General features: G+C 36.8%; 1 protein-coding gene across 1 annotated transcript in view; it reads right to left on the bottom strand.

Moving 5' to 3' along the window:
• Positions 1 to 5,828, bottom strand: part of ifnlr1 (interferon lambda receptor 1) — an 8,705-nt gene extending 2,877 nt beyond the window's left edge. The window contains exons 1-6 of the mRNA XM_005736072.2: positions 5,749 to 5,828; positions 4,869 to 4,992; positions 3,311 to 3,486; positions 3,013 to 3,197; positions 1,363 to 1,501; positions 287 to 417 (exon numbers count right to left, since the gene is read on the bottom strand). Of these exons, the coding sequence (XP_005736129.1) occupies positions 287 to 417; positions 1,363 to 1,501; positions 3,013 to 3,197; positions 3,311 to 3,486; positions 4,869 to 4,992; positions 5,749 to 5,797 (804 nt within the window). The 5' untranslated portion in view covers positions 5,798 to 5,828. The remainder of the gene's footprint in view (positions 1 to 286; positions 418 to 1,362; positions 1,502 to 3,012; positions 3,198 to 3,310; positions 3,487 to 4,868; positions 4,993 to 5,748) is intronic.
• Between the last annotated feature and the right edge of the window lie 11,120 nt (positions 5,829 to 16,948).

Below are 16,948 nucleotides of genomic sequence, written 5' to 3'. Positions count from 1 at the left end.
CAATATATCCCAGTTAATGCTACGTTGATACAAAAAGCAAAGAGAGCATACACAGACTACAAAAAACACCTGTTACCAAACCATGACTCACTGCACATGCTCCTTTGACTTTACTAAAACAACACCCACAGTGTTTCATTGTTTGTATCTTAAGTTGATGCTACACTTTATCAAACTGAATCTCTGTTGAGTTAGTGATGTGCAATTGATATTGATTTTCCGGTAAGACAACATTTCCTTGTGTGACAGTAAGGAAGGACACAAAGACACAAAACAATGGCCTTACCAGTGCTTGTGTCATGCTCTTTGACTTTCCACCTTTCACATATTTGCACGTACACACAGCTGATACTATGACTAAGGCAACCACACCAGCCGCAATCAAGAGAAGCCATCGCAGAAGCATCCACGGATTTTCTGAAATAGAGGAAAGGTTGTTTGATAGACATGTTACAGGAAAATGCTTGAGCACTTAAAAGCAGGGAGCTATAAAACTTCCCAGGGTGACGTGCATGCTTAGGAATGTTCTCAAGGAGTATCCTGACTACACCTGTCACACAGAGCACATGAATACAGACATTCCTGAATTTCCGGTATGTAGAAGTATTTTCGAGATGAACTTGAATGATAGTTAACTGTAACTCCTCTAAAATAATACAGAAATGGATTTTCTGTGAAAACTCCTTTGCACTTGTGGCTTTTACTGTCATATATGGCACTAAGGAATGTACACTGTCAAGCACAGGTGAGAACATTATCTTTGCAAGTCCAATGTGTAATCTTATCTCTTGCCTAATCGAGTTCACAATAATAGGGGTAGATTTTTTTGAGATTTAAAAAGATTACGTTTTTAGTACAGATTTACAGAAGGAACAGCGTGTTTATTGTGTAGCCTCATTTTCTGCTTCATTGCAGTGCCAGTGAGTGCCTCATCTGTGTGGTGCAGATGCAAAGGCTTTAAGAAGCGCTGATTTATAACAAACTGTCTTGATTTATTATCAAACACTGCAGTCACTCGAAGAAATTTGTGCAGTCTGATTAAAGTCAAATGTAAAAAAAAAAAGCAGCATTTTCAAGCATCTTAATTTTTGCATTTTCTCTTCAGCAGGTGGACCCTTGAAAGCTTCCTATGGGGTTGTCAAGCAGCACACAGTTTTCTCAAGTGAAGCCTGATTTTTGTAAATATTATCAGGGTACAGGAGTTTTAAAAAAGGTACACAAGTATTAACATTCAAAACTGACATCAAGTTTTGTTGTTCAAAAACAGTCCATCATAGTTTGAATACCAACAAACAAACAACCAACATATTCATGTTTGAATAAAATGATATTTTTATATGCTGTTGCCATTATTGTGCTAACCTGGCAGTGTTACACAGAAGGAGGCGCTCTCACTGCTCGGGCGACCCCAGTCAGAAGATGGTTTGTAGATGACTGTGCCGCAGTATTTAGACTTCTTCTTTAAGTCGATGCTGAACTGGCCAGTGTGGCTCTCAAAGTGCTAGAGGAAAAATACGTTCATATTAATGATAGTTGTGTAGTCACAGGTTAGAGCAATCAAACACATTTTGCTGTGTTCTGTTATAATGTACAGGAGAACTAAACATGAACTAATGGTAAATGCTTTTTAAAATAATTTAGAATATGTTTCTCAGCTTGTTACGAAGTTTAAAATGCATGTCAGGGGCCCACTTACAATATAGAGATCAGATTTTATCCAGATCAAGCTTCAGTTCAGTTTAAAATTCAGTTATTCAAAGCCAGTGTGGATTGGTTGTCATAGTAAGATAACCAAAGCCACGAAGTCAAACACAATTCGAAAGCAGGTTTATTTAATGTAAACATATTGGAACAATAAAGGATGTCATGGCATCACCCGACCGTGACTGTCTTGACATTAGCAAAGGCGTTCACATGGAAGAGAGCACTGCATAATTTGTCTCGATCCTTTTGTCTTGATCCATAGTAGAAAAATAACACTTAGGCAAGGAGAGAATAATTCAGTTATGTCATTTTCTAGCAGTCCATATTTGGAAAAAAGATGGGATTTCCTGCCACTGCAGGTAATCAGTTACAGAAGAAAATGGAATCAGCACTCCTTATTCACAACCCTTTAAAATGGCCTTTTAATGTAGCTCTTAGTTTTTTCCCTGATCTTTTGCTTTGGACTCTAATCTGATTTTTCCTATTTTGTGTTTGCATTGTCTCCTTGTTTAAAAATACTTAAAACTCAACCCTATTCTTATGCATTTGTACGCTTCAAGCTAGAAAAAAAAAGTTTCTAGTCAACAACATTAATTTCTCTATGCTCTTTAGTAGTAAAATAACATACAACAACACCCACCCCCAATAATCAGAGCCCACTTGACAAAATGATACAGAAGATAAAAATACAGATATGCAGTTAAGCTCAATACTCATGTTGTATTTTTTTTACCCTTTTATTCACATGAAACATAAATATAGCTCCCTAACGTCTGCTAGTGTTTGTTAGTGTGTACTTATGAGTCATTAGTCCTTAGCAAAATATGGCAGTGCAGTGAAACATTATAATATGTCATTGATCACTCATTTACACTATGCTTAACTTTCCTCTGATCACTTAGTTGTTGTGTTTGTAGCTTTCCAAAAACGTGTTACCAACAGGGAAGTTGAAGATGTGTCCTCTGGTGGTCATAGTATTAAAAACATTCATAATGCACTTGAAGGCTGTTAATTTACTCTTATCAGGTGTTATAAATGCTATAAATACTATCACTGAATGGCTAATATTAGCCAATATATATTGGTTGGGCTCAAATAATAAGAATTACCAGAGTTGAGCTTTTTTTAATGTGTGTAGACTGGTTCACTGTTCTTACTGATACATACATTTGTTGTCATCAGCAAACAGTAGTAGATTAAATGTCTATATTTTTTAAATTTATTGTAATTTTGGTTTCACTTGTGCCGTATTTTACACAATACATAGATATGCACACAGTATGTTTTATATTGTAAATTCCCACTCACCGCTGTAGCCCAATCTGGGTAGTATAAATTCAAGGTATAGATAAATTTAGTCTCGAATAGCCCTTTTCTGCCGTTAATGATGATGTCTGCAATGGAGACTCCATTTGGTCCCACAGGCAAGGTGACATTAACAAACAGAGACAACTCTGTTGTGGATGTAGACAAGATGGGTGGACCAAAAATAGCTATGGAGAAAAGATGAAGATGGGGAAAAAAAGATGAATCGATGAATATTGCGATATAATAGTTCTTACTATAAGATGCAAGGAAATGTATGATTGAGTATGGGTATTCTTACTGTGTTCTGAAGGTTTAAACCTTGTCTCAGTGGAACCGTGAGCTCTGCCATTAACCAACACCTTAGCGTGGTAAGAAACATCATAAACAAAGGGCGTTTCTGCCGTCAGGTCACAGTACAGGACGGTGATATTCTGACACTCGTCTTTTATCTTGTATGACTGATCGCTATCATCACTGTAAAGAGAGTAATGCAATATAATCGAATTTTGATAGCAAAGTATATTAATTATTCATTATAATCCTTGTATATTATAAAAAGTTGTGAAAACCAGCATTCAAGCACTGAAAATATTATGCGCCTCAATGGCTGCACTGAATTCACAGAATTCTCCATAATCATTTTACCACACATACATTTTTTTTTATTTGAGAGAGACAAATGAGCATTTTGTGTTAATAAGAAACCATTATCCTGCAGGCATGCTAGTCTTTCTCTGCAGCTAAAATGAAGCTGAAAATCACTCCAGAAATTTCAAGTGACAGTAGCTGGGAGAAAAGTCAATTGGATAGGAGGAGCACTTGACATTTGTCTAAGAAACTACATCATGATTAATTGGACAAGATGACATTTCCACTTTGTGGAGGCCGTTTGTAGAGACTGATTGAAAAGAGTAAAAAAAGAAATCAGCTTGGAAGCTTCATATGAGTATTGGAGCTCTCTTTAGTGACGAAAGCAGCATAGAAACAAACATGTAGGCTGCTAATCACTTGTAACAAGCCTTATTTTTTTGGAGATATTTAGACGTGCTTTAGAAGTTTTCTAAGCCACACAACAGCATGATAAACTTGACTAACTGTGGGATTTTTGAGGCACGTTGTGAGTCACTGTGTTTTTATAAACACACATGTAGGGGAGGAGAGAAAGGGGGAAAAGAGGTGGTGAGGGAAAGCAACAGAGGGGCCTCTACTCTTTGCAAAATAGATTTCTAGATCCTGACGGATAAGAATGGCAATTTTCTATGTTTTTGTATGGAGAGATCCAATCTCAAATCTCCAAAAACCGTCATCAAAAATGTATGAATCTTTAGAAAAGGCCTGAAATCAGCTTAGATTTTATCAGGATTTACTCAAAGAGTAATTGAATATTTGTTTTTGTCTCTGCAGTAGCCTGTATGTGAGCTCAGAAACAGAACAGTATTTTTCCACTGCAGTGGGGTAGTTCATGGAAGGACCATTAACAGTGTGTGTCTGTGGCAATTTTAGTCTTTTTTTAAATGTCTTTAGTAAACATACAGAAATGATAAAACAGAGATTAAGATTATTTTATACAAGTCATTTGAGCAGAGGACATTTGTAAAAATAAGCAAGGTTTTGTCCAGCATGCCATACCTGCCATCGCAACACTACATCTATATACAACCCTAAATCATGTGGCACCCAGCCCTGTGTTCTTAACTTGTTGTCAAGTTGCATTATAACTTTTCCACGACAGTTTGTAATGAGACACCAGCAACACTTGGCAAAAAAGTGTGTTTGCATTGGCCCCTTATATCAGAGCAACAGTGCAGGGAAAGTACAGCTGTCACATAATCTTGCATCAATCATGCTGGACTTACTTCTTGTACTTGACACTATAGAGTAACCTTTGCCCTGGAAAATCACTCTTTGCAGGATCCCAGTGGAGTATGTTATTGAAATTCCTGGAGTTAAATTGCACTGTGACATTGCCAGTTGAGGATTCTGTAAAGACAAAGGGAAAAGTCTGTCAGTCTTTTGCTACAAATAATAATCCTTTGTTTGAATAAGTGATTTCTTTTGATAGTATTTTTAAAACCAATAAATTTAAAATGAGTCATTTCTGTTGCTTTTTCTTAATACAGTCGGTCTAAAAGCATTCGTGCTCTCAGCTAATACAGCTGCCTGAATTTTGAACTAAAGAGGGTAGTAGTTACCCAGTATAACTGAACTGAGCACACACTGGATTGGGACTGCGGGGAGATCATTTAAGATGGGCTTTGTTTCAACAGGTGGCTGAAACTCAAGAAGCTCTTGGTTCCTTTTCCAGTCATATCTTTGATACATGGATATAAAACTCGGCCATTTCCCAGGCTGTGACTCAGGATGGGAAACCATATCCTTTACAAGCTGCATTTTGGAGTCAAACCATACGCACAGATTTTGCATGAAGTTTATCGAAAGCTTGAAATTTGGACACAGTAAATTCAGAATTAGCTTTTTAAAAAATTTGTGGTTCAATGTCATCTATTAAAGACTCCATTTATTTTTTTTATTTTTTTTTTTTGCTCATTTACAATGGCCAAGGAGTTCTCGGTCACCGAAACTCTTTCATTTCAAATAAGAGGGAATAACTCAATTCTGCAAGTGTTTCTTTTTTATTTCTGCTGTTAGAAAATAATGATCCATTTAGTGTAAGCCTGCCTCTAGTTGACACCTGTAAATAAGAGAAAAAGATCCAAATTAACTTGCTGTACTCACCAAAGCAGAAAAAGAGAAGCATCATAATGTTCATGAACCACATCTTCATCACTTATGTGGGCTCCAAAAATTCCAGGTAGTTCTGCTCTCTTTTAAGTAAAACCAAAAAAATACAAAAAAGGGGGAAAGAAACACACACACACACACAAACACACCTGCATAAAAAAGCTACCTGATGTCAGAAATCTTCCCAAACAAAACCTGAATGAATGTGAAAAACGCTGTTAAGTCTTGGAGCTGAATAAGGTTTCAAAGCATTTCCCTGCCTCTGCTTCTCAACCATCTCTGATGCGATCTAGGAAAGGAGTGGCTTTACTCAGGTGTGCAGGTGTACTGGACTTTGACTTGCCATAACTTTGTTCCTGTTTTTCTTCTTGCTATATGTCCCGCCCATTTTCTGTTTCCAGAATTACAACTTCCTTCTTTCTTCCCTCCCTCCTCACCTTGAGTCAGTCAATCTCTCTCTGGACTTGTCTTTCAGGTTTTCATGGTTTACTGGAAATGATCGAGATTTGAAACTGGAAAAAACAGAAAGTGAAAGAAAAAAAACTTTGCGTATATATGGGTCACAGACCACTGTTATATATGCTGAAACAGCCCAGGGTTGACACTTATAACACACAGTTCAGGCAATAAATACATAGATGTGTAAGTTATGTCACAGTTTCTGTAAGTGTAGTACTGTCTGATTCAGAAAGCTGTGGGATATGTGCTGTGGAATGCTACCTGTTTTTGAGGTTATAATGAAAAGATTAAGGAACCATGCCCAGTGGTTACAAGATACTGGCTCATTCACACAGATCATCTGCCAGTAGGCTTGGCTGGTACTAGAAACTCATTTTCTTTTGTTCTTTGCATGATTCACAGTTCCATATAAACCTTACTTATAGGCGTTGGACCCTCTTAGTTAATTCTATGTGATTTTAACGACTCTACCTTTGAGGCAGGCTTTGCTTGCTTTAAACCAGCTTTCTTGTGATTGGCTGCTCCTTCCATACAGAAGTCTGCCCTCACAGACATACTGTACATCACATACATATATAGACGCTTATGCCCCATCCATCCATCCCAAAATCTTTTTAATTAGATATTAGCTTCATATAGATTGGTTATAGGTATTATTTTTCATTTGTTTTTATTTGAAACATTGCATAAGATTATCTGAAATGGTTTGCATCCTGAAAAATAAAATGGCATGTCATCTATAGCAAAAGTTTGCTGATGGTTGAAAATCTGTTAAGTTCTTTTCTTGATTTTCTGACAACAACAATTATAAACAGACTGGAAGAGAGCAACATTATGAAGTAAAACAAAAGTTAATTGTAAAAGTGTACTTGATATTAAACTCTTTATGCTGTACTGTTGACATAAAATGGTTGCGCACGAAAGTCAATGGCTCAAACACAGAAAAGAACGGGTGACTGATCACGTGAAAAAATGAATGCAACCCAAGTTCGTTGACACAGCTATCGCTTTCAAACAGAGGCCTAGTAGATTGCCTGGTTAATGTTTCTCATGGCAGAGAGTTTGATTTGTTTGAACAGGAAATACATGGTTATATGGCTTGAATATCCTTGTCTTACACTCATCAAAAAACAGGCTCCTGGCTCCTGAAAAGAAGTGCGTAAGCTAAGTTGAAAGCTTAATGGGCAATTCATGGGTTTCAGAGTTCAAATTCCTCAGCCTAATTTTAGATTTTCATCTAAATTTTTAAATACATATTAAAAAAGTAACCAAGGTTACCAAAAGATTTTATGATTTTTCGCTCACTTAAATTAATGTGTAATCTCTTGGCGACAAGCGGCATACTAAACAATTAGGCAATTTATGACAATATATAATGAAGCAATTAAAATTTTGGACCAAAAAGCTATAGGGGCACAACTTAAGAAATTAAACATGTTAAAGTTTGATAATTTTTATCACATTCACTAATCCAAAGTTAACACATAAATATTTACATAATCAGGCTACCCTGGTACTCGGTGACCTTGTGGTTCCTCTTAAAGTTCTGAGTTTAGAAACACTCAGAGCACTTACTGAAAATTATGAGATGTGTGTATTTTTTATATATAAATTGCTTATGTTATTGATTTTAAAGTCAGCTTAGGTTCTTAACGTTGTGGTGTTGTGATGTTCATGCGACATATTTGTCCCCATTCATTATCTTTTTTTAAAATATGTAGGTAGACATCTCAAAGCTGGGAGTGCCTATTGTATATAATAGGAATGCAGTTATTATGCAATATTAGATCATCAGTAGCTCTCACAGTTAAAGCAGACGCCCTGTTTGAAGGAAAATGTAGTTTTACGTGTTGATGCAGTCATGCTTAAGTGAACTTTGGACTTGTAAGTCTTCAAAAACATATTTATTTATATAAATGTTAGATACTCATAATTTTTTTTATCCGACAGACAGACTTCCGGCTCACAGGATACTTACTGTTAAGGTTGTTAAATGTACAGCTAATCTTTAATCCAGAAACACTGCAGGTCTCACGGGGAAGCAAAGTGATCACATTAAAATATTGTATGCCACTCTGAGCTTTAGAGTCATAAGTTTCATCGTTAATTGCTCGCTTGAGTGGCAAAGGGCAAATCATAATCAAATTTAACAAAACAACAAGCTGACAAAGACTGACTTTGAGAGTTGGGATTCTGAGCCCTGAGTTATGACCGTAAGTCACAATTTAAAATGCTCCCACGATTTGAAAAGCAAAACTTATTTCTACTTGGCCTCTAACCCTCATTCTTTCCCTGTTTTAATGTGATTAGATTTTGTGATGGCGCCTAGTTTTCTGATAAATTATGCATGCTCTTATAATCTGTGGGCTTGTTCAATTAAAACTAAGAAGTAAATGTCATTGTTTTGCTTTGCCTTCCCACTTTTTTTTGGACAAAATGAATACATTAAAGCATTGAAACCAGCTCTTAGGACAAAGTATATACATGAGGTGTATATGAGAATGATTTTGAAATCCAAAATGCTCTTTTCTACTACATATTGACATATAGGTGATGGAATCATAAACACAAAAGCAATATCTGTAGGTCAGGCTGAAGTGTTTTATGGTGATTTGATGTTTGCCCCTGAAACTAATACAGACTATTTTGCTAGACTTCTTTACTTTGACAATAAGGTTTAAAGAAAAATACTAAAAGCGAGCAGTTTGCTGCTGAAATACAAGCCTGAGGTTCCCCCTCAACAGAAAAGTCTTAAGTCTTGCGTAAACATCTTATAAAGATGTCTTTTTTTAAAAATCCTTTACAGAATGAAACAAAGCATATCAGGAGTTAACACAGATCGCATGCAGTCTAACAACCTCTCTTACTAATTTAGGTCTCTTTCTTCCTAATAACTGTAATAACTTCAATGCTTGCCATGACAAGCATTGAAGAAGGTGTAATACACAATATACTAGCCTTGAAGTGGCTAAACAACAAAAACAGACTCTACTGGGCTGTCAAAGCTGATGTATGACTCTGCTTTCTGCATCTAGACACTATGCTAAAGAGCAAGTAAAGGCAAAAAAAGAAGAAAAAACACTACTTTACAAATCAAAACTACTTTGAACAAACAAAACCACAATATAAAAGAAATCTGTGCTTGTACAGAGTTTCCAATGACTTTTTATTATAAAAAACGTTATTATTATTATTTATTTTTTTTTTGGAGAACATTTTGTTTGTGAAAGAATCTTTGCTTTTCCTATTGTGGTCAAATTAAATTACAACAGGAGAAACAAAAGCTGTGATTTTCTTAGACACAGCCTGTGGAAGAGATGTGATGCACTTCTGTAGCCTCTTGCACTTCAAGAACATCATCAATGAACCATCCTGTGCACTGTCACAGCAAATCAGATGTATCTCGTGTGTCTTATCTCACCAGCCTGTTTGAGCCAGATCTTTGATCTGGCTCAATAAACGTGGGTTGAAAAGAACAGGTCCTGGTTCTGGACCAGGTCTCACGTTGAAGAGAAGCCATGTGATTATTATTCAATAACATAGAAATATTGCAGAAGCAAAGGTAATCATTACAAATAAGGGTTTATTTAAGAACAGAATTTCTTTAAAATGACTAATATGTTTCATTCGTTTTCTTTGTTGATGATGATCATGATCTATCTTTAATTTTCACTGAAAGTGAAAAAGCAGATTAAAAACCAGTGGAGTAAAAAATATATTGAGTTCAGGATCAGAAGCATCTTTGATCAGTCAGCAGTGTCATTCATTATTTGACAAAACTGAATACACAGAGAATTTTCCCCCGCACTTTCTACAACAATGCAGGTGTAAGGAAGCATTGCTTGTGCAAAAAAGCCTGATTATCCCAAAAAAGCATACTGTATCGAAATATAAGTAAGGGGAAGACAGCCCTATTCATACTCACACATTCACACAGTCACAGGGAATGAAGGAAAATTAAAACACGGTGGAAAGAATGGGAACTGGAAACAGGACAGAACAGGAAATGAATAAACTAATATAAACAGTAACTGGATTTAAGAACTGAAAATTGCAAATCACAGGAAAATGACAGCCTTTCCCTGATTTGCAGCTCCACCCTGTATTCTATAGTAAAAATAGCTAATTATATATCAGAATCAGAATACTTTATTGATCCCCATGGGAAATTATTTTGGATACAGTGCTCCAGTACAAACAGTAACACAGACAGACAATACACTAAGTAAGGAATGGCACAATATATACATGTATGTATGTCTCAATAAGTGATGTGTGTGTGTGTGTGTGTGTGTGTGTGTGTGTGTATATGTCACTTATTGATAAATAGCTGAATAAGAAAGAAGAGCATGTGCAAAAAATACAGTAGGTTTTCTTTATAGTTTTTGAAAATGCTTGTTTTGTCTATAGTAAAATTTCTTCGTTCTATTATTATTATTATTATATCCTAGTAAGTTTGAATACTACCAACATTTCTGGCCACAGTAAATGTAGCATGAAAGTTACGTGGCACAGTGCTGCCCATCCACCTCCTTTATTTATCCAGGAAGTGTCTTGAGTTACACTGTTTTATGAGAGACTTGGCCAAAGTGGCAACTTAAGATGGGCGTTGCATAGTTACACAAAAACACATTGTGCATTTTCCACTAAAACTGCACACAGTACTGAAAACAGGGCCCGAGAGACATGACGGATACAATCTTCAAACACTTTTATATAATGGGTGCTACTTGCTGCTTCACTAATTCTGCTAATTATATTTACCCCCTTTTTGCCACCTTCACCCTTTAATATTTTTCTCCCAACAGTCCCTTTTGAAAGACCTCAAGTGAAACTGATCAGCCCAAAAAGAAACCTCACGCACTTGACAGATGAGCTGCACTTCTTCAATACAAAGAAAATATGTGTCTCACGCAATGTTTGAGCGAATGAATTTGTGAGAGGCAGGTCAAAAAGTAACCTACACACAGTAACCTTATCCAGCACAAATTGGGTTAAAAAATATATTCTTTGACTTCTGCATTAATGCCATTTTAAATATATATAAAGCTCCTTTAGGCTCATCAAGAACATAGACAGAAGCTGAACAATTTAATTAACCACAACAAGGAGGAGAGGAGGTTATTATAATGAGGCTTGAATGTATACTCTCTGAAAAACTATAGCAGAAAATAGATTCTTCTAAACAACAAACTCGCTAATGGGCAAATAATGGTTTTGTGATTTGTGCCCTTTTCGTAAATTAATGAGAATTTTTTTGTTGTTTTAAATGTAAAACTCATCTACCATGTGTCTTGAGGCGAAGACCCTTGGCTTGATTGGTAATGTGATTTGCATGGTGCATGCCTGGCCTATTGCCATGACATTATCCAAACCCATCAATTAACACTAGATCATTATAACTTTAGCAGGAGGTGGAGGTGTTTGAGTGCAGCGAGTCAAAAGTGGAAAACAGCTGGAACAGCATTAATACTTAGATGAGATGGGATTCTATTGGTGAAATGCATGTAGGCCATGTCTGCTTTATATTGCAAGCACACAATGCATTCTGCCCTTCACAGAGTCTTATTCCAACACAGGATTGTTGATGTGGACCGGATTTCTTGATGCAGATATTATGTTGCTTGAATAATGCATTACAACCACAGATCCCTGATCATCAGCTGTCAGAAGAGTGAGGTTGTATCCTTAAAGAGATGAGTCTTTTTAAAGTGCCCATGTTATGCTCATTTGCAGATTCATATGCTTTTCCAAGAGGTTTGCTTTGTTTTGCCTCCACCGTTTTAAGATATGTAGATCCGTCTCTTAAACTAGTACAAGCACACAAAACACAATGGAAGGAAAATGAAAAAAAAAAACACAGCAGAGGTTTTTCTGGGGAAACGGTAATGAGACGGAACAGCTGAGCAGCTGCAGAAGTGACAGAAACAGGATTAAGACGTGGAAGATCTGTCAGCTTTGTGGGGGAGAGATGCAGGTATGTGTGTTTTAATTGCATCATTCATAAAAGACTAAGATACTAAGATACATGTTTACTATTAGTTTGCTACGGCTGTCCAATTATGTTATTCTCGCCAAAATGGCTTCCACTGTTTTTATGTGTTTTTTGTTTATTTATTTATTTTTTGAGCTTTTGCAATGTTTTATTCTACTTTCATTGTGTTTTGTGCTTTTGCAGCATTTTTCTGTTTGCTGCTGTTTTCTGAACTTGTAGTGGGTCACTGTAGACACCACCCCAGGTAAAGAAAATAGACACATGAGTTGATGAATTATCAGAGTTTTAAATAATGTTAATGTTTATATCTTACTATACCACACCATATTTTTTTTTTATTGCGTGTAAACTCCTCTTGGCACACAGGTACATCCGCCTTATCTACTGTATATCCGATACCTTCATGTCATTGCCTTATCTAGCAGCCACCTGAGCTAAAATGATCCCATCTGTGGCACCTTATAAAAACATTTTATCGTTTTATTTCATGATAATTGAATCAAGTTTTAATTGAATCCACAAAACTTTGATCTATGATTGATATATTATGATGCCATCATGTTGCCTAGAAACAACCTCAGTGACTAAAATCACAGACCAAACATGAAATATTGCCATCCTAGTCCTGGTTCATTGACCCAGTAGTTTAAGTTTGGTTCTGGACTTGCTGTTTATTTCTTTGATAGAAGTTGTCTTGGTCTTTGTGTTTAGTATTCTCTTGTGCTTCTGAGTTTTTTGTAGTCCTTGGTTTTTGTCTTGTTATGTTTGTTGCCCTCTCCATCCCTCGGTCCCGTTTCTTCAACTCTGTCATGTTTGTTCCTCTTCCTGGGTCTAGTCTGGGTGCCTTGAGTCCATGTATGAGTTTAGGTTTTGTAGAAGTTTCTAAAGTCTCTTTTGCTTTTTGTGTTGTTGCCGTAGTTTCATATATACAAAGCTAGTAAAGAGTATCAAAAACTTTGTACAGTAACTAATACTAAAACTTACTTTAAACCAAGTTAAAAATAAAAAAAATAGACTTAAAAAAAACTGAGGGTATTTTTGTATTGACAAAGCTGAAACAACGGGAAGACACGTAGGAAATGTTTTTAGTTGTTGTCAAATTTTTCAGGGCAACCAGCACGAGGCAGGTTTAGTATTATGATTATTGAGGTTGGGATGTCACACAAACATCTCAGTGTTTGGATTAAAGTACTCATCATTCAAAACTTGCTCTTGCCCCTGGTAAATAGCCTGTACAATTAAATTGCACTGAAAACTAAAAAAAATCAACAAAAACTCAAAACATTATTAAAAACATAAATAAATAAAATAGAAAACTAATGCAAAATACCAAACTAATAACCTTTTGGGGGGCAGCAGTAAAGTATCAACACAATAACCGCATTCACTCAAAATGTTTGCAATAAATTGGATCAAATGTAAGAAATAAGTTCAGGTTCTGTCGTTATGTGTTTTGTGTACTCACAGGGGTGGTGAGCACATGTGAAGTGGAAGCTTTGAGTTTCCTTATTTCAAACAATAATGCCAACAGTGTCAGTGAAACAGCAATAATAAAACAATATGTAGATGCAACTGAAACTTTGTGGCTATGTGAAGCATAACTTGCATAAAATTGATGATGTGATAGTCTAACCATAAAAAGTGATCACAACAACAGAACATCATGAACATCATGTTATGCAGTCCTGTGTTTAATCTGGATCTTCGTTATGTGTTGTTATTTCCAGTTATGTGTGCGGTCTCTGAAGTCTTTCATAGACTATCGTACTCTGTTGACTGTTGGTTCCATTGGTTTGGTCTTTACTGAGCCGGGATGGAAATGTGTAGGAATGTTTTGATGTTTAATGCAGTCTATGCTTGAGTTATCATAGCAGAAGCAACTCAAGTGATAAAAAATGGTCTGCTAAGCAGCTTCCTCTTTGTTTGGGGGTGTGTGTGTGGGACCAGCCTGTAGGGTTATGCATATGTGTTACATGGTAAAGTAGATGAGTTACGGAAGAAAAGCCTGTACTACAAATGAGCTGTTACAAGGAGTTTGCAAGTAAGTGCTTTCTCAGGGAAGCAATAACTGCCTTCGGCAAGAACTTTGTAACTTTCAGACCTTTTTCTCAGACTTAAAAGTTATATAACACAACGAAGAAAAGGGTGGTAGTGGTTTAATCTGCAGTTCAACATTGCACACAGATCTTTTTAATGTGTGCAGATGCATGCTTCCATATAGACTCTGTCCATCTAGTCTAGTTCTCACCCCATGTCATAAAAAATTACTGTGCTGTTTGAGATTTTATATAAGCTAGTTGTTTCCAAACTTGTGTCTTTATCCTGCTGAAATGCTGGTGCCTTTGAGACACCAAATATTGCTTTAGCTTTAGTATCCCTGCTTTAAACCATGTAGACTTAGGTTAGCACCAATTCATCAGTTCTGTTTTATCTTTTTTGAGCTATTCTAATTCTACTCAGAAAATTGTTGCTGTGTGGATCTCCCTGGTCTCTATCCTGAATGAGTTGGGCAACTCAAAGGGAAAAAATGTGAAAAGGAGCCAAGCAAAGGTTTTCACCTAACATATTTTACAGCTTTGAGTTGATATCTGTCTAGTTATAATCTAAATTCTACTTATGGTGAGCTGAAGTCATAAATAAAATTCTCTCTCTTGCTAGCAGCAGAAGTGCTTTTTATTGGCCACATTTTAATGTACCATGAAAAACAAAGTGACACTTTTTAATTAGAGCATCAAGTCAGTTAAACTTTTGGGATATTGATCTGGTCAGTTAAGTAGTAGAGGGAGTTGTTAGTCAGTTTCAGCTGCCTTGTTGTAAATAAAATTAACAACAAGTGCAGTAAAGGGGCAATAATTAGGGTCAGTGTCACTAATGGTAGAATCAGGCAGTGCCTGGATCCATACAGAGGTTGGACAGGTAGTCCAGGTCCTCCAGGATATCACATCAACATCACAAGAATGTTTCTGCGTCTCCCTCCCACGGTCTTGAGCACATGGATGAGAATCCAGGAGATGGGGCAGCTCTCCTGACATCCTTAACTCATCAGCAAGACCGGTATCTGCTCCTTTGTGCAAAGAGGAACAGGATGAACACTGCCAGAAATCTCTAACAGGTCTTTAACCAAACAGTCAGAGGGTGAGGGTGGCCTGAGGCCCCAACATCCTCTAGTGGGCCCTGTGCTCGCTGCCTGGCACTGTAGAGCCCAACTGGCATGGACAATAGAATACCAGAACTGGCACCATTGGTCCACCACTGGGGCCCTGTGCTTTTCACAGAGGAGGTTCACCCTGAGTACATGTGACAGATGTTAAAATGGTCAGGAGAAGCCATGAAGAACATGCTGCCTGTAAAATCATTCAGCATGACCACTCTGGTGGTGGGTCAGTAAAAAGGAAAGCAAAAAGAAAGATACTGTTGAACTTAATGGTAGATAAACCATTAAGTCATTTAATGTGTACTACTGTATGCTGTATGTATGTTACATGCTAATTTACTCTCTGCTTAATAACACTGTTCTGAGCAGGGAGAAAACAGGTCTGGGTCATTGAGCCAAAGCTTGTTTTCTCATTTAAATTGCTCCGGCTCAGCTAAATGGAAATGTGCTGCAGATCTGTGCCTCAGTCCATGTAGGAGCAAACATTAATCCATTAAGTAAATCAATGATTATTAGAGTAAAGACAGCCAATATGCAGCAAACCTGGCTGTGAGAGTTTTCAATGGCGGCCTTGTCATTTTTAACTCAACATTAGTGAGAGTTGTGAATCTGAAGCAGGCACCTTTGAGAACCAGCAAGATACAGGCCTAGTGGCAGAATTTACTTCAGGCCCCATGCGTCATCCTGGGTTGACAACTACTATCAATCTTTCTTCCCAGGAAAGCAAGTATATTGGACGTGGATAAAAGACAAAATGCATCACAACAGAATAATTCGTAAATGAATGCAAGCCCTTGCTGGGCTTCTCTGAGGATACACAAATCAAAATGTGACAATTCTAAGGCCCAAACCACCTCCTAGCCTGTAGCCAGTGCAATATTTTACTGATCTTCACTTCACCTTGGGTATTGAATTATTAGGGAGTCATAAACGCGTCCTCCGAAAGGAATAAGGTGTCCTCCATGTTACGAGTGCATTTGTCCTCATTATTGCATTTTCAGGGAGGAATTTAAGGGCTGCATTTTTTTCATTTCTCAAAAGTGAGGTGTCTCTTCTTATATCTCTGGCTGTTTGTCTGGATTTGCACTATAAAGAGATCTATTCCTCAAAACATCTGGCAAGGCTATAACTAATATCATCACTGTCTTTTTATAAACCCTGACCCCAAAGAACAAGTTTTTATTTAGTCCTTTTGGGTAAAGAAACTGGGAAATAATGCAGCCCTTTAGCTTGTACAGATGATGTATTGTCTTCAGAATCTTCATAATACAATCAGAACATCATTATGCTCTCTTAACAGTAATTTACTTTTTTTTTCTTATTAAACAAAAACAATAAAGTTAAATTCTACATTTCTATAAGCTCAACTGACATTTTATAAGGTACACCTTGCTAGCATTGGGTTTGACCCTTTTCTCATTTATCATGAACTAGATTCATGGAAGGTGCTGGAAATATTCTTCAGGGATTCTGGTTCATATTGACATGATAGCATCACACAGTTGCTGCAAATTTTCCATGATGCAAATCTTCTGTTTCACCACAACCCAAAGGTACTCTGTTAGATGGAGATCTGGTATACTGTG

This window comes from Pundamilia nyererei, unplaced genomic scaffold (assembly GCF_000239375.1).
Source record: "Pundamilia nyererei isolate P.nyererei 1_Seehausen unplaced genomic scaffold, PunNye1.0 scaffold00067, whole genome shotgun sequence".
Taxonomy (NCBI): Eukaryota; Metazoa; Chordata; class Actinopteri; order Cichliformes; family Cichlidae; genus Pundamilia; species Pundamilia nyererei.
This window is presented reverse-complemented; position numbering and strand designations above follow the sequence as displayed.